This window comes from Rhamphochromis sp. 'chilingali' (assembly GCF_963969265.1).
Source record: "Rhamphochromis sp. 'chilingali' genome assembly, chromosome: 9".
In the NCBI taxonomy this organism is placed as follows: Eukaryota; Metazoa; Chordata; class Actinopteri; order Cichliformes; family Cichlidae; genus Rhamphochromis; species Rhamphochromis sp. 'chilingali'.
This window is the reverse complement of record NC_137936.1, coordinates 12634260-12655834: the sequence shown is the minus strand read 5'-3', so window position 1 is coordinate 12655834 and position 21575 is coordinate 12634260. Positions and strand designations below refer to the sequence as shown.

The 21575-nt window shown below is 40.9% G+C and overlaps 1 protein-coding gene across 21 annotated transcripts in view; it reads left to right on the top strand.

Moving 5' to 3' along the window:
- Positions 1 to 3455: 3455 nt before the first annotated feature.
- Positions 3456 to 21575, top strand: part of cast (calpastatin) — a 31033-nt gene continuing 12913 nt past the window's right edge. For 2 of the 21 annotated variants that reach the window (XM_080891792.1, XM_080891777.1), the window contains exons 1-3: positions 4221 to 4633; positions 5287 to 5376; positions 20241 to 20309. In XM_080891792.1, coding sequence (XP_080747918.1) covers positions 4604 to 4633; positions 5287 to 5376; positions 20241 to 20309 — 189 coding nt within the window. In that variant the 5' untranslated portion in view covers positions 4221 to 4603. Of the gene's footprint in view, positions 3853 to 4210; positions 4634 to 5286; positions 5377 to 8010; positions 8195 to 13802; positions 13991 to 20240; positions 20310 to 21575 lie in introns of those variants that run through there. The other 19 variants (XM_080891786.1, XM_080891789.1, XM_080891787.1 and 16 more) reach the window with 17 other exon arrangements.

Sequence of the window (21575 nt, the reverse complement as noted above, 5' to 3'; positions counted from 1 at the left end):
CACTCAGGCGGACACACACTTGAAGAGCTGCAGGAATATGAGCAAGCTGGGCAGTTTATTTCAGGGGATTATGGTTTCATTACAGATCACTGAATCTTTGACTTGGTTGTCATCGATTCTCTGCATCCTCTGCCTTTATCTCTGGGATGTGTGCGTGTTTCAGTGAGTGGTGTGAGCTTACTCCTCCTCCTTTCCTTATTCCGCTGAGCGGACACTCACACCAGTTTACCAAAAAGATATGCACAATGAGTTCATCGAAATGAGGTCAAAGGTCCCGCCGTGTTTCGTCAGCTAATTATTTTTCCAGCTCTACAGACAGGCAGTGACGGAAAGCAGGAGCTTTTAGCTGGAGGTTGACGCAGAGGTGGCTGTAGAGCCACCTCAACACACAAATGTTCAGCCCCGAATCAATTAGGCGTGGCAAATAGATGTGACGACTTGAGCTGCACTTCCTGTCCCTCTCATGGTTCAGTGGCAGCAACAATATTCTAGGTTGTTTAGTGATTTATGAGCATGTTACTTTTTAAGAGCCACAGATCAAATTTCAAGCACATAAAAAAATGAACAATAATGAAATAGTTTAATGATGAATTATATTCATAGTCCATTCAGCTGAAGTCTGTTATGCAGCAAACACAAAGCAAATACTTGTGACATGAGGAGATGCCTTACAAGTTATACAAGTTAGTAACCAATGGAATCTGCAGGCTGTGACACATGGTTGCCATGCCAACCCACATTACAAGCGTGTGACACATCTTCACCCACACGTCTCAATAAGTTGTCTAGAAGGACTACAGTTCATTTGAAATAAGTTCACAAGTGTCTCCTTTATTACATTGCATGTGTCATGTGTTGGTCAGATTATTGCTTAGCTGAAGTAATAGTGCGACATTTTTACACAGACATGCTGTGCAGACAAAAGCTAATAAGACCTGTAATACTGCCCTGTAAATGTACTACTGAACATCCCAAAATGTAATGTAATCTGTAATGATGATTTTCAGATAAAGCTCTTGGCCGAAACAAAAGTTTACCTATGTTAGTTTGGTTTCTAGGAGATACTGCGGTGTTGTGTTGCTATTAGGAGAAAACACTACAAGTGCAATTTAACTAGTCATCACTGAGAAATGTCCCCAGCCACATTTTGCAATCTGAACCTTGCTTTGTGCAGGCAATGTTGCACTATTTTGACGCAATGTTTGGCGTAATCTTTTAGCTATTGTAAATGAATATAAGAAAACCTAAACTGTTAACCAAAGCAAAGGTTAAGATTTTGATTAAATCATTCACGTCCCCAAAGTTCAATCAACGCTGCACAAATGCCATGTGCTATCAGAGGGTGCTGTGAAATTCTCTTTCTGGTGTCAGACAGATTGAGATTGATAGAGTGAGGAAACAGTTGATTGATGTGGGGTGGGGGTGTGATGGAGTTTAAACTGTTATCGGGACGTGCAGGTGTCAAACGGACTTTGTCTCCAAAGGCCATCAGAGTGTTGTTCGGACATGTTAGTCAGTCACGTCACTTCAGGGATGTCAGCACTGAAAAACAGAGATGCGGGAAGCATAGATTTACAGGAAGTAGATAAAATGTGGAAAAGGCTTGGTGCTGACGGGTAGATTAGACAGGAAGTGCAACTCATTGGGGTGCAATCGTCTTTGTAGACTTCTTTGGTGTCTTATCTAGTGGTCTCTTTTAATTTACAGAAGAAGATGCCAGTCAAATCGTCTGTTCTGATAGTTTCTCATTTTTTAAAGTAAACAATTTCATAAACACAAAAGCAGTCCTGAAAAAAATTACCCTGTAATGATCCATACATTTAAAACGAAATGTTTTGAATTGATGTGTCACAGACATGAACATATTAGGTATGGAGAACAATCTCGCATTAATCTGCAAAAAATTCAACATCTAGCACGTCAGAAAATGTGTTATTAGGAGTCGCTGGAGAAAGAAAATAGATAAAAGAGACTACAGAATATCCAATTCAGGCTCATTTAATCTAATCTGCATGTCCGCTGCATACAAAATTTTGTTTATGCCAGTATGTATCTATGTATGTATTGTTGACAGTTTTAACGTTATCATTACTGCCTATTATGGAAAAACAACTCTCAAAGAAGGATATATATTTATATTATACATTAGAGAAGTGCATTCAACAGATCATCTTTAAACGGTCTTCATCTTGTGTGATATTTCATTTGCAGTGTGATCAGTAACCTTCTAAACCCTAGTGAGTTGGTGCTTGTGTAAACAAAATATTTTTCCATGCTGTCACGTCATTGAAGGAGCCCCATCACCTGATATTTACTGAACATGACTGAGTGTTGGTTTGCACATTTGCCCTACATGTGAAGCACCCCAGTTTGTGCCAAAAAGTGTTTGCCTTTATTTAAACTGTTGTAAATGACTTATTGACCTATGAGCAGTCACACACATCCTTTATGAATAATATCAAGTCATTGTGAGCCAGAAAGAATATTCATGTCAAGTTAAAAGATGCAGCAGTTTTTTGCAACATGATTTTGTCCTTTATTTATACAGATAAGAAGTGCCACTGACACTTCTTTTCAAGGTTTGGCCAACAGGGAAGCAGAAATTCCCAAAAATATATTATCACAGTTCTATAAAGAATTTTAATGGCCAAAAAACACTGAATTTATTATAATGTAGATTTTGAAAAAGAGTCTTAAAGATACTTTCTACATCTCTTTATTTTATATATAATCCCTTCATAAAACATGATGACTACATGCTATCTAGAAGAAAATATGGAGGTTTTTTTTTTCTAAAGAGAACTTTTTGGCACAAAACCGTAAAAGGGACACAAATCTCACGGAGGATTGCCTCGTGAAGGCCATGCGGTGTCTGCCGATTCAAATTCAAACGAGATTCTTTCAGAGCAATCAAAATAAGCCTTTGTTCTTTTCCCCCCCTGAAAATGTTGTCTGTTAAATGTTTTATGTTCACTCGGGTGAAGGCCAAAACCAAAACCTCTTGTCAAACATTCGCATTATTCATTATACTGAAAGCGTTGCAGCGTTTTCAAAATAAGAGCATTACTTATAATATGATTAAATGCAATTATAAGTAAATAAATTTTAACACTGGACATTTTTTCTGTCACGTAGAAACTAGATCAGAATGGACAACCAGTAACATCGCCATAGAAAAGGCTAATTTCGTCACTGAACACTGTATTCAAACCTGCTGTTGCTGCTGTTGTTTCGTGTTGACCCAGACTGTACTCGGTTTAGCCAGCAGAGGGCAGCATTGTGTCAAGAAAAACATCTTGCTGGGAAGGGAAAAATAACCAGGGGTGAGTCAACTCTTCCTGGAGCTGTGGGGCGTTTCCTCTCACACACCCAAACTGAAGCGAATGTGTTGGATACTTGTTTAAAATGCAAAAGAATACATTTGTGAATGCCAACCGATCCCAGTTATTTCCGCTGAACACTGAGTTTTCCCATTCACGTGATCAAATTAGAGTTTTGTGTGTACTTTGGTAACTTTTGGCTTAGTTTCTGAACCAGTCTGCACTATAAATCCTAAAAAGCAGCAGACCAACGAGACCTTACATGCTTACGCGATTAAATAAACTCCACGTTGAGAAATTTTCTGGTTTTGCCAACTACTTTAATCATCAAGGACGAAAGCTCTTTCAGCGGGAGGGGCAGCCTAATTAAAACCAAAGGCTGTGTGTCAGTCTGTAGAGTTTGATTTCCCAAACAGAACTGAAGGCACTAACGAAACTTTGAATAGAAGTTCATCCATTTAGATTTTTGAAGATGCCACATAAGAAGAGAAGCCATGGCCATCATAAAGCTACAAAGGAAGCAAAGGACGAGGTAGGATTTTTCCGTTTTTTAGAGACATGCGGAATTCAGTTAATGTGTTTAAAGATGTAAACATCTCCGATATATCACAGCTGATTATTCTTAGACAAAGCTGCAGAAGTGTTGATACTGATTTAACCTGATAAACTGCATCCCATTGCCATATATGTGCTCAAGCGAGAAACTGTTCTGCACATGTTAGAGCTTGGCTGTGTCATCGTTTGCAGAGGAATTGCTCAGGGCTCGTTGATTTATTTATAATGTCAGTAATTGGTTTTACTCGGCGTCGCGAATGATTTGCCGGTGCCAAATGCCTATAAGGCTTTCATGTCATCTTTTGTAACTATGGACTATTGCGTAAAGCCCCCCTTGGTAGCGCGCACCACTGAGCCAGAAACAAGCACAATAGAGATCTACGAAGTTCCTTCTTTGGAAATACAACCGTGTGTGTGTGTGTGGTGATGTGAGTCAGTGGGGTGGTTTAATGCCAGGCCTACAGGTTAATGCTGGATTGTTTTTGTTTATGCGAACCAGAAAATTTCACTGGAAAAAAAATTAGAGAGTGAAATTCTTTTGTAATCTCTCTGAGTCAGAAATTGCACCCCGGACAGAAGTGTGTGGCGATAATTTGGTGTCTGCTGGGAGTGGCGCTCTGTTCGGCAAGGTATGAGAAAAGATATCTGTCAGTGAAGACAGGAGAGAGCGGCATTGTAGCAGAGTGGAAGTTTTATTTCGGACAGTTGTTTTCACCTCCTGCTCTCTCATGGCGTATGCGGCATACTGGAGCAGTACTGTGAGTACATCGCCCTCTTTTTTCCCCTTCACCTTCTTCTCCCTCTTTCTTTTATTTGAGCCTCTGGCATTAGCACTTTCAAAGTAAATCTTGGCACCCTTTTAGACGCCAGGTGTGCTTTTATTGCAGAAAACCCGAACAGCTAGTCTGAAAGTGTAGGAGCGGTTCTGGATGCTCTGTGGGCTGTACAAGATATTGTTAGAACCGAAATAAAGTGCTGAAAAGACTTCGCCCACTTTTTGTCAAACACTATTCATACATGAGGGCGTGTGGCTGTTTAAACGGCCTTCAGCCCTCACGTTTCACATCTGGATTATCTCCAGTTATTGTGTCTCGGTACTGTTGCATATCAATAATGAACATTTTAGCATGTTAACTAATGCAATTAATGAGCTGGTGTTACCTTGCTTACATACCTTAATGCTACAAACTATGAAAATCTATTTGAGCAGAACTTTTTCACAGTTAAGAATATTACAAAAATGTTACCAAAAAAAGAAAAAGAGGAAAAGCTAGAAAATAAGGCACCAACACAGTAACACAATAGACTGAAATCACTGCTTCCTGTCCAGAAGTTGTGTTTAATTTAATGCCAACAACTGACTCACCCTAAAAGCCCTAACAAACTGTTGTGTGTGTGTGTGTGTTTGTAGCATGGAAAAGCAGATCCTTGCACAGCTGAAGTCAAAAAGAGTAGACAGACTTCAGCCTTCTATCCCACTGCAGGGTCCTACTATGGCAAGGTACTGACATCATTTTCTCCTGAATGACACAATGCCTTCAGCAATGTTCTGCAGCTCAAGGTTAAAACAGGGCGGGGATGCAGTCAGCTACTTTGCTCCATGTAAACCTCACAGGATACATTAAAAGATAGGGGCTGCTGTGTGATTTTTGTCTCTCAACACTGCCCAGTAACTGAGAGTGGATACAAGTAGAAGTGTAGCTGTAAAAAAGAATCACCGCTGAACCCACTGGCCTGTTAATGTAGATGCAAACAAGTAGGTGACAATATTTACAGTTTGAATTTTCAGCTGCAGTTGCTATCAGAGCCTCAAAATTAGACTGTGATCTTTCCAGACATTTTGAATATTTCACATCTATCTTATCTTTGTTTTTCTTTGTGGGTCAAGCGTTGGAGTTGCAGGATGGATGGGAACAAAACTCAACTCTTTGTGTTTGTCTCCCTCTGCTGAGGGCAGTGCTGCTTTTGGCTGCAGATGTTTAAGGACTGCATGTCTTTTTTGTTACCCAAAAATCAGGAGACACAATGCTTATTTAACCTGCTACATAAATAAAAAAAAAATGTACATGTTTGTGATTGTTAAGAGTAATTTACTGTGACTGACAACTTTAGGAATCACACGTGAAGCCATTTATCAAGGATCACTTTTACCTGTAATAACTTTTAAGTATCTTTAGCTGCAGCACAATATAAATTCTGTTATTCTTGTTTTCTAAAAAAAAAAAGAAAAACAAAATACAGGCTTCTGTCGACATCTGATCATGGTCCATACATTTGATGCGGCTCGACAGGAAGAGCTTATAGGTGACTGAAGTGCAGCGTGGATCTAAATATAAAGATGAATGCCACTTTGGTCACAGGGAGTCCAGTTACCCACTTTATGCTCTCTTACACCAGCACGTTGGTGACAACATCTGCTATTTTGTTTTCTGACACAGTTAAATATGTTGAGCATACTGCTATCTGCTGATTCTCTGATAACCTCAGTCTAGGTGAAAAAGAGTTTTTTAAAAAAAAAGACTACCACATGCCACACAACCGCTGCAGGTTCACACCAGTTTTTGTGAGGTTATGGGAACGGATAGTTTGCTTCACATGGCCGATGAGCTAGTTTTGCAGGTTTGATCAGTTGACACTTTGAAAGAGATATGTCAGTCTCAGAGGGAGTGTGTAATGAGTTATGGACAGCCTGTGTGTCTCTGTGCATGCACCATCATTGCACAATATGATCCTGGAGACACCTCATATCTCCCTGAGTACTTTCCCAATAATATATTAGGTACAATAATATAAATATTCACAGGTACAGATGGTCTCTAGCTCATAGTGTTTGTTGATTTAATCTGTTTTTAATAGTGTCAGATGGTATGCATTTACAATGTTATGTCCTTTTTAAAAAAACAAAGAGGTGATGGGGTTTCTCAGGCGAGAGTGTTATCATCAGTATCGCATTGCATTGTTGAAAACAAGCGGATTATCCTCAAAGTGTGCTTTGTGCATAAAGGGCCGATTCACCACTTGTAGCTTTTTGCAGATCAAATAGGAGTGTCAGTTTCTGTCTGTTTGATTTAAAGTGATTAGTGGTAGGGTGCGTGATTGTCATATTTTTCCAAGGTGTGCCGTTAAAACGCTCAAAAAGTGAAAGGCTTGCCTGTCAAACTGATTCCATCACAGTGATTCACTCAGGGGCTGCACTGTTTGCACACCCCACCCAAGAACTACCCAGAGAGACAGATAAACTCACACTTTACAGGTGAGGTACAGCCCCATAGGTATGGATGGGATTGCACTTTCATTGGTTTTCATCACCTTTGCAACTTAATTGCCTTCCGATGTTTCTCAGTTTACTTTTCATGTTTTCCACAGTTCTTCTGGGATAATTCTTATTAATAAAGTTGAAAAAAGGGACCACACTGGTGAAGTTTCAGAAGCCCAACACCCGTGTTTCATGCTTCAGTCATGTGTTCACAGAGACACTCCCTACATTCCTCTTTAACACACCTTGTTTGTTGCTCAGGCCGTGGTGCAGAGAGACATGATGAAATCTCTTCTGTTGTCATTAGACAGGTTTTCTTTGGCTCAACTAGATGTTGAGATTAGCCTGCATCTAATCAGTATCTCTTCCTGCTATTATCCTTCGCAGATTTTATTACTGCAATGCAGAAAAGAATTGAAGATTTCAGCTTCGGCCTCTTCTGTCATGGAAAATAGCTGACACAGGCAGAATATAAAAGTTGGTCTCTTGTTTTATATATGCAGTGTGGATAGACGTATGCGCCCATGTGTGCTCAAGGCTCGTGCACTATCATATATCTAAATGTGTTCTTGCTAATGTGTAACTTGAACATTGTCCCAAATAAAACCGGTTCTGTTTTAGGTATGCTGAGTAAATTTTTTAACACCACTGCGTGCATATCTTCTTGCATGTGTGCCCCCGTGTGCGTTAAAGGATCTATTTCCCCAAGCAGAAGCTTACATGTTGCCCCCCTTTTAAGTGGGTGTCAGCCCATGGTCAGCTCACTTCCTAGTATAGCCCGGAGAGTTACGCCCCTCCCGGTTGTGACTTCCACATCAGATCCTCTTCTCCCTGACTACGCCCAGTTTAGTCCTTCTGCCCTCCCCTTTTCTCTGTCTGGGTCCATTCCCCGTTTGATGCAGGGAAACATGCTGCAAGCCGACAGACAAGGCAGAGGCTGACACACGCGCGCACACACACACTCACACAAACGACACGTTCAGCCAACATGGGTCAGATACTGAGCTGGATCCGAGGCCCACGGGACACCCCGGCTCTGCAGGATGTGGCAGTGGAGGAGCAGGTGTGTAGTAAAAGTGTGTCTGTGTGCTTGTGTAATGGTTTGTGCTGAGTAACAAAAGTGTCCACGTGTGTTTTGTTTTGTTTGTGACCCCCATCTCTATAGATATAAAAGCATGTCTGCTGTTACTGTTTTGTTAGCTGTCCTAGTCTTTTGTGTACTGTATGTTTAACAAAGGACTTATAAGGGAAACTCACACAAGGAGGAAAACTGTCTTGGAGCCAGTCCAAATCCAGCCACACGCTCTCTCTGCTGGAATGTCTGAGGCTCCCGGTCAGCCTCTGTGAGTTCAGTGTTCTTACTGTAGTGGGATATTAAACCAAGGCTGCAGGAAGGCCTCCAGTATTTGCTATGAGGTGCTTAAACCATCAAACTACATGGGAAACTGATAGACTCCTATAAGTGATAATGGTTGTTTTGAAGGATATACCAGTTTTTTCTTTGTGAAGGCTCCCACCCCAAATAGCATTCTCCTGTGATAATCCAAAGCTGCAGATGGCGCTGTCTGAAAGGGTGTGTTTAGCTGGAATGAGCTTAAGTGCTCTGTTTTTTATTTGGACAAGTTAAAGTTGAATGCAATGTAGGTCATATGCTGCAGGCTTTTGTTAAATTTTCACTCGTCTGGCAGAGAATGTGATTGCATGCTGATGTGTGACAGTTCAGCATTGGCTGTCCTCATGTCAGTGCTCTGTTATCAGGGCTGTGTTCGTTTGCTCTGAGTCATTTTATGTGTTAAAGGTCAAAGAATAAATGTGTCCCAGGAGGCTGACTGCACACAGATAGCCTTTGGACTTCTGGTCAGACCATTTTTGTTGTGTTGCATTTTCCCAGCTCTGGGCTGCAGAGATCACCCTCCCTTGGGGTCTGGCAGCATTATCATAAAACTTAACAGGAAATGGCCACTGGGAAAATATATCTTGCCTGCACATGCATAACCATTACAACAAAGTCAAAGACAAAAAGGCATAAACAGGCAGGAGGGGATACTGTGCAAGTTAGTCATGACATACCTGTTTTTACATGGTGTGGTACATTAGAGGGCTTTACAACTATAGCGTGAACTTATATCTTTAAATTAAACTAAACAGAAACTGATGGCTTCACAGATCTTAAAAGCCAGTTTCAGTCCATTGTTTAGTCACTCGGCTCACTGCTGTACTGTTCTGGTTCACGCTCACAGAGCTTTGTCTTGTTGTCCTTGGCTGCAACGTGTAGCCGAACATGCTATAAATACCTGCTTCATACCTGCTCTCAGTAGATGGACAAAGATAAAGAGACAATAGTGTTGGAAATGAAAAACAGAGCTAAAAAGAGATTTCTGGACTGGCATTTTTTCAAGCTTGTATCTGCTTTGTCAAAGAAAAAGTTTGATCTACAAACAACTGTTATCATACACATTCTTTATTTTTAAATAAGGAATGTCGATGATGAATTACCTATTTTAAAAAAAAGAACTGGGAACTCTTTTTCTGAGACATATTATTAGTTGGAAAATCTAACCCTGCTGGTAGGAACGCTGTGTAATGAATCATGCATGTGGCTACTAGTGCTTGATAAACAAAACTAAGACCCAATGAAAAGTGTCACTTCATAGAACCGCTATAAGGCACCTTTAAATACAATATCATGCTGTTTCCTGTTGCCTGAAGTTACCTGTGTTACTGTTGTATTATTCATATTAGCTTGGCTTAAGCAGTATTTGTTATTCTAGGTTTTTGACTTTTATCCTCTTGAGACGTCTCAGCCTCCGTATGTATTTTTCATCTTTAAGTTCGATGTAGTCATGTGAAATGATCCCCTCGGTTTTACGGTTGGGCATTTGAACAGTGAGTTACACTGTACGGTTCAGTTATGAAGGACTATAGCACTGTGTGCAACCAGAATACAAAGTATTGAGCAATCACTGAGACAGTGAGACACAACTGACTCATGTTATTAAATCACAGTCTGATGTCAAGCGTGCACCTATCTGCCCCCACTGTCAGATAATGCTGACACTCAAATTTCCATCTTTCATGTTTTAATATTCAGCAAATCACAAACAGTTCAACTAAGGTGGTTACTAATGACATCATGACACACAGTGCCCGATTGCTTCAGTTCATACGTCATAACCACCTCTGACTGCCTTCTGAAGCCACACCTCAAAAAGATCATTTCAGACCACGGTACTAAAGCCCAGTTTGCACTGGAGTGGAGGAACACACTGTGTATGAGACCATATATATACACAGAAACTTTGTTGACACATCCTGCTCAGCTAAATCAGCCTTCCATTTCCTGTTGAGTTTGTTGTTGTTTATCCCGTTGGTAGGTACGGTGCTACTTTCCATCACTCCTCAAAACTCGTGCCTTCAGATTTGACACTGTGCTCTCAGTTTGGCTTGACACCTCATCTAAATGTTGCTCGCTGAATTTTGTTATGTCCGTTTTGGTATACCCGTCCTCCTGTCTGTTTACTGCAATGCTCGAGCAACAGCCTGTACTTGGAGCCAGATGACATTTGTCCGGATAAGTAATGTGAAGGCAGCAGACTCACGATTGCTGGAAACTGTAATGTGATGCAATGATTGAGATTCTCAGTATCGCTCCTCATAAACACGCAGGAGAGGTAAAAATGTTAGCAGGCATGCTATGATTATTGGTAATTGCTGACAAGTCCCAACTAAATCGTGTTATTGTAGTTCTTGTTCTTATTCTGTCATGTGGCTGACAGAGTCGAGCTGTTTCCTCTGGATAGGCTCTAGCCCTCCATGACCCTGAAGTGGATGGCTGGATAGATTGATGACATAATGTGGAAATGCAGCTAAGCAAGAGACATTTATAGCTTAGTCGTTTTTGTGGTGATGATATTTCTATTTGTATCTGGCTAATCTGTCTGAAAATCTAGTTATAGTATAGCATCATTGCATGGCTAACACACAAGTTTAAATTCATGGTAGAACCTAATAAGCTAATGCAGAAGTAATTTTAGCTGAAGCAAACAAACCTGTGCTGAAGATGATACAAGTCTGAAACTGAAGCTCAGCTCGCTAAAATAGCCTCAATCTGGACACTTGATTTAGCACACTTCCTGTACCTAATAATCGGTGGTTTGTTGGCAGTCACAACAAGCTAACATATTATTTTTTAAAAATATTATTACAAATATTTCTCTACTTTTCCTAGAAATAAAGCAACTTTGAGCAGATGTAATGTTTTCCCTGAAGCTTTTTTGCTTCACTTTTTTTAAACTGTCCCTATTGATGTCTCTGTAACTGAAATGTTTCACAGTAAGTGTGGCTCGCTTTACAACTGGAAGTCCGGTGAATGCTGCTCTAGTCTGCATGTTGAAGTATCTTTGGACAAGACACTAAATCCCAAGTTATGTGTGCGAGTGTGTGTGTGTAAATGTTAGACAAGGTGCTGTGGTATGAAGCTTGTAGTAAAATGATTTGTGTGCTCCGAGTAGAAGTGTGCTATTTAAGCAGTAACCACTGGTTGCTAGCATTGACCACTTGTCATGCTTCTGGCTGGGAGCAAAGTGTGTTTCTCAGATTTACCTCGGTCAAACTTGCAGGCTGTTGCTCCTGAAAACACTGCTGCCAAAACAATGAGCTAAAAGGGGATGCAAAACTGTTGTGTTTGGTTAGGTTAATCTCAACAAAAGCAAATGCATCCTTTTGATTTGACTTCACTGTGTTTATTTAAAAAATATACGATTAGGGTTTGTCAAGTTCCTCAGGCCACTCCTCTGCATTTTTTTCTGGCTGTTTGTGCACAGTCAGCACAACACTCACTGTTTTCCATTTGCACTTTTAAGTGCTTCCTTGTATCTGGTTCAAACTGAGCGCACAGATTGTGTATGGCTGCTCCTGCTCCTAATCAGACCTGATTCACACGCTCTTTCATAACAGCTAGAACTTTCTGGCAAAACACGTTTCTACAAGTCTAATCTCTCTGCAGAGTTCCAATTGATTTGACTGCAAACTTTTGCCAATGTAAATATCCCACATTAGTCTTTGCTTAAAGTCTTAGTTTGCATGCAGCCTCCCACCAAGTTTGCCTGTAAACTTCTATGAACAGAGCCCACCTTTTATACTAGAAACCTCCAGCTTCTAGGTTTACCATTTCTATTGGTTGATCTCCATGAAAGGGTGTGTCTAATGTTGTCAATAAAGACAGCTGTTACCAGGGGTTGCAAACTAAGGCATTTGGATTCAACACGAGCATGTTATCTTTCAGAAAAGGGGGCAGGCTCTGGTGTTTTTTGGAGTCAGTCAGGCGAAAGCTGTTAAGTGATTTATTTTGAAGGGTCCCAGGACAGACACAAGAATTTCTGCCAGGGCAGGAGACATCAGGAGTCTGTCTGCTTGTTCTTATAAAGACATTTTAAAAGAAACATGGTTGAAGCCAAGCCGATAAAAACCAGACTATAGCTCTCGAAGAATACAGCGATATGTCATGATCATGCTTACGCTCTGCTGTTTATCTTCATTCGAGCTGATTATCCTGGTGCTTGATTGTCAGCTGGCTTCGGCTGATATTTAACCAAGTCTGTTGAAGCTTGTGTCAAAGCAGCTTCCACATAGAATATTTCCTATAATCCTTTTCTAGCACATCTATAATAACATTAAATTTCATGCCAAGTCTAAATGCAAAGTATTTAGAGCTGTTTGAGTTCCCATTTTAACCGCAGCGTTAAAGTACTGGGACTGAACAAACACGACACGCATACAGGCCGACATTGTGTCCAAACAACAGTCTGCAAGTTAACAGGCATGCACAACGGTTTCAGATGACACACATGAACACAATGCTCCTTTTTAAGTTTCATCTATGTGCTTTTGGTGTTTTGTGACACGAGGGGGCGCTGCTCCCCAGAGCACTCGCCTCTTAACGCGTTTGACATGTTTTTCGGTGTGGAGTGCTTGAAGAAGTTAACATAATAAGGATAAAGTTTAGAAGTTATTGACCTTTCAGCCAATCAACGCTGCCACTGCTGAAAGGTCCTGTTTAAAGAAAGGGGAAGCGTTAAATGCCCCTCTCTCTTGTTCCCCCCCCCCCCAAATTCCTTTGTAACCTCTGGCTGGTATTTCCTGTCTGTTCCGTTGTTCGGGGCCTTTTTTGACGACCTGTGATGGAAACAAACATGTCTGAACATCACTGCTCTTGCCCTTTAAACTTTGTCGTTCTCCCCCATTTTAATGTTCCTCTCTGTCTGCCTTAGGGTGTGGTTTGAGCTGCATGTGATGGATCCTCCTCCCTCCCTCTCCTCTTTTCTGCCTTTGTTGTAGCTTTGCATTCTAGATTCCAAAGTTGTGAGTCTACCCGACACACCCAGACTCCTGCCAAAGCACTGCTGCAGAAAATCTACTTTCCTTCGTCACCCCTCAACTCTTTCTCTCTTCTTCACCTCTTCCGGCTTGATGCAGGCTATCGCGTGCTGAGCTGCATCATGCGTCTTCACCTAGCCCAGCCCGACCCAAAGCTTGTTCAGTTTTCCTGGCACCCATCGAGCAGTGGGTGGGGCTTCATGTGTTCAACTGCCCAATCCGACCGAGCCTGCTCTGCCATGTTGGATGAAGGGGTGGAGCCTGATGCAGCGGCGTCTTGTTGTGCTGATTCAAAGAGGGCGGAGTAGCAAGTTTTTCACTGCTGGGTGTGTGTATGTGTTTACATGTGTGCGTGTGCATGACATAAAGTTCGAACTAAAGTGTTCCTAAAGCAGGGGTCTTAGGTTAAGCAGCCTGAAGAGAGCCTCTTGGTAGTATTCACAGCAACATTTAAAGAGGATACACACTCACAGTCTGACCTATGGTATGTATCTGGATGGTATTTCCCTTTATGCTTGCTCTTTTGTAAATGCTTCCGTGGAGAAGCTTCCTGTTTGATACCTGTCACATCACTTTGGTGGCTGGTGTGTAGCAGAACGTTTGTTCAGATCAGCATTTGACAGTTTATCGCTCATGTGATCCTTCATGTTGTGGTAAGATCAGCGTGCTTCCCTTTAAGCCTCAAATTATGGAACTAAAGGACTAAAGATTTTTGTGTTAGTCTCTCTCAAATGGACCTTGAGAGCAGTTGTTGCTAGTGTAACAAAAACTTTGTTCCAAGTAAACGTGAACGACCAGCAATCAAATGTTTCATTACTATTTATGTATGTGGCATTCAAGGTTGACACCTGGCTCTTTATGGCTTTATATCATCTTTTTGTGCTCTCCATACTGGGTTTTCTCACTGTAAACGTGTGATACAATAATCCTGATGGGAAAATGCAGTACAAACACTGAAGCACAAGGGTTGGTTTGTTTGTCTTGTATGATTAGGATTTTGTTTGGCTGCAGTTGTAATTTTGCCATGGTTGTCCTGTTTCTTGTCCTCGCCTGATGTGACAGTTAAATGCGTCACCACCTCATCAGAACAGGTTGCCTTTTAAAGTACGTTTAGTCAACGCCATTACTCCTGATTTCACCCAGCTCTCTTGAAATCTGCCCTCCAGCAATAATGCTCCTCCTGCTGCAGCTCTGTGCTAAAACTGAAACGCTTAACTTTCACACTATTGCTCCACTTTCTTTCCTTGTTATGCAGCTGACTGCAGCTTTCGTCATTTCCACCACTGGTCAGACGTGAGCCACTTATCACTATTGACCTTTTTTCCACAAGTTGCCAGTGCTATTTTAAAACAGAAAGCTGAGGAGTCGTTTCCAGCCATTTTCACATATGCGTGTCTGTGGTGTGTTGGGTGGGGCCAGCATTAGTCATCAGTTTTCATAAGAGGGCAAAGCTACTGCTTCAGTCCCTGTTGTTTGGTAGGGCCTGGATATATGTACTGCATTGTTCCTTGACCAGTGACAAATGCACAATATGGAGTGCAGTCTTGGCGTTTCATGCCTGCGTGTGTTTTTCTATCATTCATATCTGACAGCAGACAAAGACTTGAGCAATAAACCTCAAGCTGACAGGCAGTTTCCTGTCGTGCTAAATTGAAAGACTACCAAAACCTGTTGGTTTCAGATGGCAGTGCGCCGCCCTTGCCACACTGTCACTGCTGGCCCAAGTCATGTGACAGAAATGGTGTGGATCTAAAGTGCTGCATCTATTTTGGACACACTCACTTAAACTATGCCCAGCACTGCGTCTAGCTCTCTCAGAATGACCATGATGTTACTGGTGTCCCGTTATCAACTACGTCAGGCAGTGTCCTCGCTGCTTACCCAGTGGCTCTATCTATGGACATGCACGGCATGTCAGTGTTTGCATACGTCATGTGTCTTACATGGAATAAAAGATTCAACAACATATGTTCACATATCACGATCTTTATATGCGCTGTTGTGTTTCAGACTACAACTGCACCGAATCCCAGTCTACTGTATGTACTGTATGTGTCTGACAAAATCAATATGTCCTTTGCAAAGCAGATCCATGCTAACTATTGAGTCTTTTCCACGCTTCGACTAAATTTGGAACCCTGCATCATTTTTATGACACGCCCCCCCCTCTTCTTTTACTGTCTTGTGCATTTCTGTGCTGCATAACAGAAACACAGAGTGCTGTTTAAGAAGACAACATCACAAGCTGCAGAAGTTAGTTCACTGTCACGGGTTCAACCAAAGAAGGTCTCATAAAGTTTGTATTATCTGCACAGTTTTCATATATGATGCGTGCAAAGGTTATTTCTGCTCTATTGGCTTTTTTATCAAACTTGTATACCTGTTGTGTGTATAAAGAATGAGCCAAAACTTAAGGCTGGACAGAATGGCAAGTGACATCTTGCATACTGTCAGTTCTACTATTGAGTGCATCTTCTGATAAAGGCACTATTGATCATTTGGACCTTTTAAGTTTTGCTGTGCAGTATGCTCCACGTATACAGCTTATAACTCACCTCCATCAACTTCACTTTACTTTCACACAGTCCAATATGTACTCAGATCAATACAATAAATACTTTATCAAGACGGCAGAGATTTCCTAAGAGTGGATGTTAGGCCTCTTCCGGTTGTTTGGTAAAATTAGTAAATACCTCCCAAAAAATATTCTGAAACTATAACCCAGAAAAAATGTGGCCAGCATCTGCAATCGTGTTTGGGCCACATTTGACACTGCCTGACCTCATGGCACCATAAGGCAGCTTCAAATGAGCCACAGGTCGACCAAATACCGAGCACATCTGGAAGACTCAGCACCTGCTATAAACCACGTCAAGCACGGCTCATGACATTTATGCAACACCTGGTCTGTAGAAAACAACTGTGTCTACTATGTTTGATCCAAATGTGTCTGCTCTGTGGGAAGACTTGTTGCTACTTCCTTTTTTTCTGTGGTGCGTTGTGGTTTGTGTTAACCAAGAAAGTGGTCCTTTCCCCCCACTCGTTGTCGAATAAGAGTGAACACAATTGGGTTTTCTTTGTCAAGAGGTTCTGAAACAATATTGATTCTATCATGTCAATATGCATCAAAATTTAAAAGGGAAAAACTCCAGCTCTTTGAGTCAATGGCGTGAAAAATTAGGGCAGTTTTAAAGTCGAAAGTGGGTTTAACCCAGTACCTAATGCGTGTACGTGTACTTGCAGTGTGCGTCTGCTGCTGCCGTAGTCATGAGGAATGTAGGAATGCAGAAGTCTGGAGTCACTACAGACTTCCTGAGAGTTTGGGTTGGTCTCAGGTGAACACAGAGGTTACACACAAACATTTGTTTTTAATTTACCTAAATCAGTGAGTAGGACTAATCCACAAAATGTTTCATGCTTCAGGTTTTATTTTATTTGAGTTAAAGTTGATGATTTTTTTTTTTTTTTTTAACCTTTCTGATTCCTAACCGTAGTGCAGGTTTCTGCCCTCGTCATCTTTGTTCACTTTTATTTTACAATAGAAATCCTTTCTTTCTTTCTTTTGTAGCATCTTCCAGTGTTGGCTTCCTTTTAAGAGGATATTTCTTTTATCTCTTTAATAAATGTTTTCAAGATCGTCTGATATTGACACTGTAAACATACTGATGAGCTCAACTATTTACTACTTAATGTTTCAGTGTATTGCTTCTTTTAATCGATTGGAAATGAACTAAGAGCTCTGTCTGTTTGCCTACTGTACAATTATAAAAGCGGGTCGTGCTTCCTGGCCTTTGTCAAGTGGCATCTGTCGGTGTTGTCGGAGTTCTGCAGTGGTGATGAGTCACCTATTTGCGTGTGGTTTTGAAGAATAGTTTCAACAGAGAATCCCTCATGAGGTAAATGCAAAAGCGCATGAACATGATTCTAATTTATACAGTGATATGGAAATATGTCATTTGTTCTGATCCGTACAGTGTTACTCTTTGTTGTAACTCACAAATCTGTTATAGGTTTTGCCATAATGTACGCTTCTGCAAAAGAAAGTTTTGATGAAGTAATGATGTCATTCATGTGGTCAGTATGATTACTCTGATGACACATCAAAATACCTTTTGTAGATAAGAAGGGGGAAGTCAATACTGTGATTGCCTAAACATCTTTAATCAAATGGAATTAGAGGTGCTTTTCACTGTTTCTTTAAATTATTCCTGTGTTGAATCAAACACTGCAGGCACATTAAAAAAACTAAATAAAAGCTAGCGCCACTAGAATGGCTTGAGTGTGTCTATTAGTTCTAGAAGTTTTCAGCAATCTCTTGTGCTCTATAGATGTTTGCAAATTCTGCTTCCAGAACAGATCACTGCCATGAGAATACAAGGCTTCAAATATCCAATGCTACTTTTATCATTTTGTCATGAAAATCCAAGCTTGTGGAGTTGTTGTCTCACATGCAGCAAAATGCGCCTGACACATCATGCAGTACAGCTCATCTGTTTCTTGGTTATTTAAGTAACTTGGCAACGTTCAGTATTTACAGTGGTAACGGGATCAACACAACTTCCCCTTGGCTGCTTGTGACCTCACTTCCTCCTCTGTGCCACTTCCTTTTTATTCTCGATCTAAATAATATGAAGTTGACTCTTAAAGCTGTCGGTTCATATCTGAAAAGTGTGAAAGGCAGAAGGCATGTGACTTGTGTGTGCTAATCCCGACCTGGATTATGACTTTGTGAGCCCGTGTGACTATTTGAGCGCGTGAGGAAATCATTGATTATGCCAAGTTGCAATCATTACTAACTCAGAGTTCACCTAATGCAGATGATTCACATGTCCTCTGTCTCTGTATGTTATTTACCTTGACTGTCATTCACAAGCATACATATGTGCTTTACCTCCATCCTACCTGTGTAGCTGTAAAAGAGGACGCATAGCTGGTTAACTCGCTCAGAAGCTTACGTGTGATTAGAAGTAGCATAATAACTGGAAGATATAGTTGGGGGGTTTCCCCACAGAATTGTATCTGTTAATCTGTTATGGATACTTCTGTACACTTCTCTTATTCTTTTATTATGATCATTATTATTATTATTATTATTATTATTATGAACAAATGGAAAAAAAACCAGTAATGCTCGCCGACAGGCTGGGCTGGGTCTGAGTCTACAATGATACAACTGCATACAATATATGGAGCTGAATGTGAAACGGACAGCAGTATTAAACAGGGTGGAGGTTCACTGCTCTGTATTCACACCTTCAAAAGAGCTGGGCTGGGCTCTGCAGCAAACTGTGCTCCACCTGGAGATCAGTATATGCTTCTAAAATACTGGACTACGTGCGCAACATGTATAATTGTTAACAAAAGAAAGTTTATTTTTGTACACGGTTGCATATTTTAGACTAAAAGCACAATCTTCACAATATTGTGAAGCTTATTACAGGTAGAATCAAGGCGTCTGGATGAGCCTCACATTTAATGACTGCACAAACAGGAAAAACAGTCCAGGGGAGCAGTGCTACTGTCTCCGCTCTACGTTACGAGGTTGTGCTGATATATTACCTGTAGCTTTCTGGAGCCTGTGCGAGTAGACGCAAAGAGTGCGATTTAGATGACCCCGAGAGTTGGCTTTACAGAGTCCATCTCCAAATGTGACTGGGCTGATCGGGTCAGATTCCAATCCCAGTGCATTCTGCTTGCAGTAACACCTTTTCATTGACGTGCGATCCTTATCCAGATAAAGGTCACATGTTTTACAGGGGGAAACTGAGTAGTAGTGTAAGGCTTTACTTCTTGTACATTTTTGTAGTTTAAAAAAACAAAACAAAATGAAACATTATTTGCTTCTGAAGGCCTGTATATTTCTCTCAAATGTATTAAGAACAATGATCTTTATGACATTCTACCTTGCAGAAGGATTTCCAGTACTGTAAAAAAACAGGCTAATAACTGATCAATATTTCAGATGACAGTTTTAAATGATAAACTACTGCCGTGCACCCACAGATAAACCATGGGTCCTGCAACTATCATTCCAGGAAAGTTTGCTTTGATTAGTACACATGATAAAAAGTAATAATATCCCATGCGTTGTAACACGGCTTCTATAGATTGTTTTATTACAGCTCAGCTATGGGGAATTTAAGACAAAGATCAAAGCATCAGTGATACAGTATGACTAATTGTTTCTATGTGAAGAAGTGCAGTGCAGAACAAATATGACTTCCATCCAGTATGCATGTGTGTGAATACTGGCTGCATGTCTTCAGCCACGGGAGGCAAAGGCCGATCTCTCCTGGTTCCTTAAGCAGAAAAATGTGAGCTATGTTAGCGTTCAGCTTGCACTGGATGCCACTGGCTGGAGATGTGAATCCTGCATTCTTCTTGTCAGTTTCTAAGGTGACCACAGACGACAGTCTCGTTGACGCACTGCTGTCAAACAGTCCCACCGCACAGTCAGGAATGTAGGACTTGAATCAAACACTTCTGACTGCTGTGTGATGGGTGTGTTTGTGAGCAGTTTACAGTCCTGCATTTCTCCCCATGTTTGTTTTCAACTTGAAAAGGAGACTGTATTGACCTGAACCTGTAACGATTACGATTTCAGCTTTATCCAGAAATAAGTCTTCTGGAACGTTTTGTTTTCCAAAAATATTGCTGTTGTGAAATCAACATGTTGCTGGGTGGTTTCTTGTGTTCCCTGCACATATTTGACTTCTGTCTCTTTCTCTCTGCAGTCGCAGTCCAGCCAGACAACACCCAAACCGGCAGCTCAGGTCTCTACTGGAAAGCCTGCACAGTTTGAGGTATTAGACATTCCCCTGTAATGCTGTTTAACTTCTTCTTCTCCTCCCTCAGTCTGTCAAAAGAAACTCATTTGTTGACTGCCAGTTTGACCCCTGACCCCCCAGCATTTTCTGTTGTTCTAGCATTGTTACTTTCTTTCCTGTTCCAGCACAGCTCTTTGATTAATAGCAAAAAGAACATTTTCCTTTTCCTTCCTTCAAACTCAAGGCAGGTAACACCCTGTTTAACCCATTAATGCTGCTCGCAAACCAAGGTTGTCAAACTGCTGCTTGAATGCTGACTGGAATATTCTCCAGGGAAGACTAATGGAAATGTTAAAAGACTTCATCAGTATTTCAATCAGGAACTCATAAATTAAGTGGAATGTAACTATATTAGCATGTATATGAACTCTATTGGTAGAAAAAATGTTGCAAACATCAGCATTTTGTTGGTAAACGGTTTCCAGGTTTGCATGATTGCACAGCACATATATTTAATGACTTAAAAAAAAGAAGAATTGGGATGAGGTGGGTGCTTTGGAGAGACCATTTGAGAAGCTTAATGTTAACTTGTCTTATTCATTCCAAACAACAATTGTGTCAATCTTCTAGCTGTTGACTTGAGATTAAGTTGAATTTTTTATTATTACTTCATGCAATGTACGAGTACCACCGGCACCATAACAACTCTGGAGTGTGTTGCTTCAGGACCATGCTCAACAGCAGATATAGTATTTTAGGAAAGCAGTTACTCCTCCAAGCATACTCTTGTGGCCAAATAGTTCATCTTTGTCTCATAGAGTCTCATTTATCCCATAAAACCTTTCTCCAGAAGGCATTTAGCTTGTCCATGACAACTACATAAATTTCACATCACCGTGGACAATAACACTGGTGTCACAGCAGTTTCCAGCTGAAGGCAGGCTTGAGCCTGTTGGTTCACAGGTTGTTCCTTAACATCCTGCTCCATTCCCTTTCATCTGGAGGTGACAGTTTGGGTCTTCTTCCACAACATGACAAAGTAGTGACATATCCGATCAAACTAAATGACCACAATATTGATGCTTATGATGAGTGTACGTAAACTTCTGACCATAACTGTATTTTATATAAAGTGTACTTCATTAAACACTTTTAATGACTATTTTTTTTTCAAAGTAATAGTACACTCCATTGCCTGTCATTTATCTCTTTTACTTGCATACAAATAATGTTTGAACAGAGCCATAGTGCCAGCCTGAATTGTTTTCACACATCTTTCAGCAGCGGGGCTTAGACGGTGTA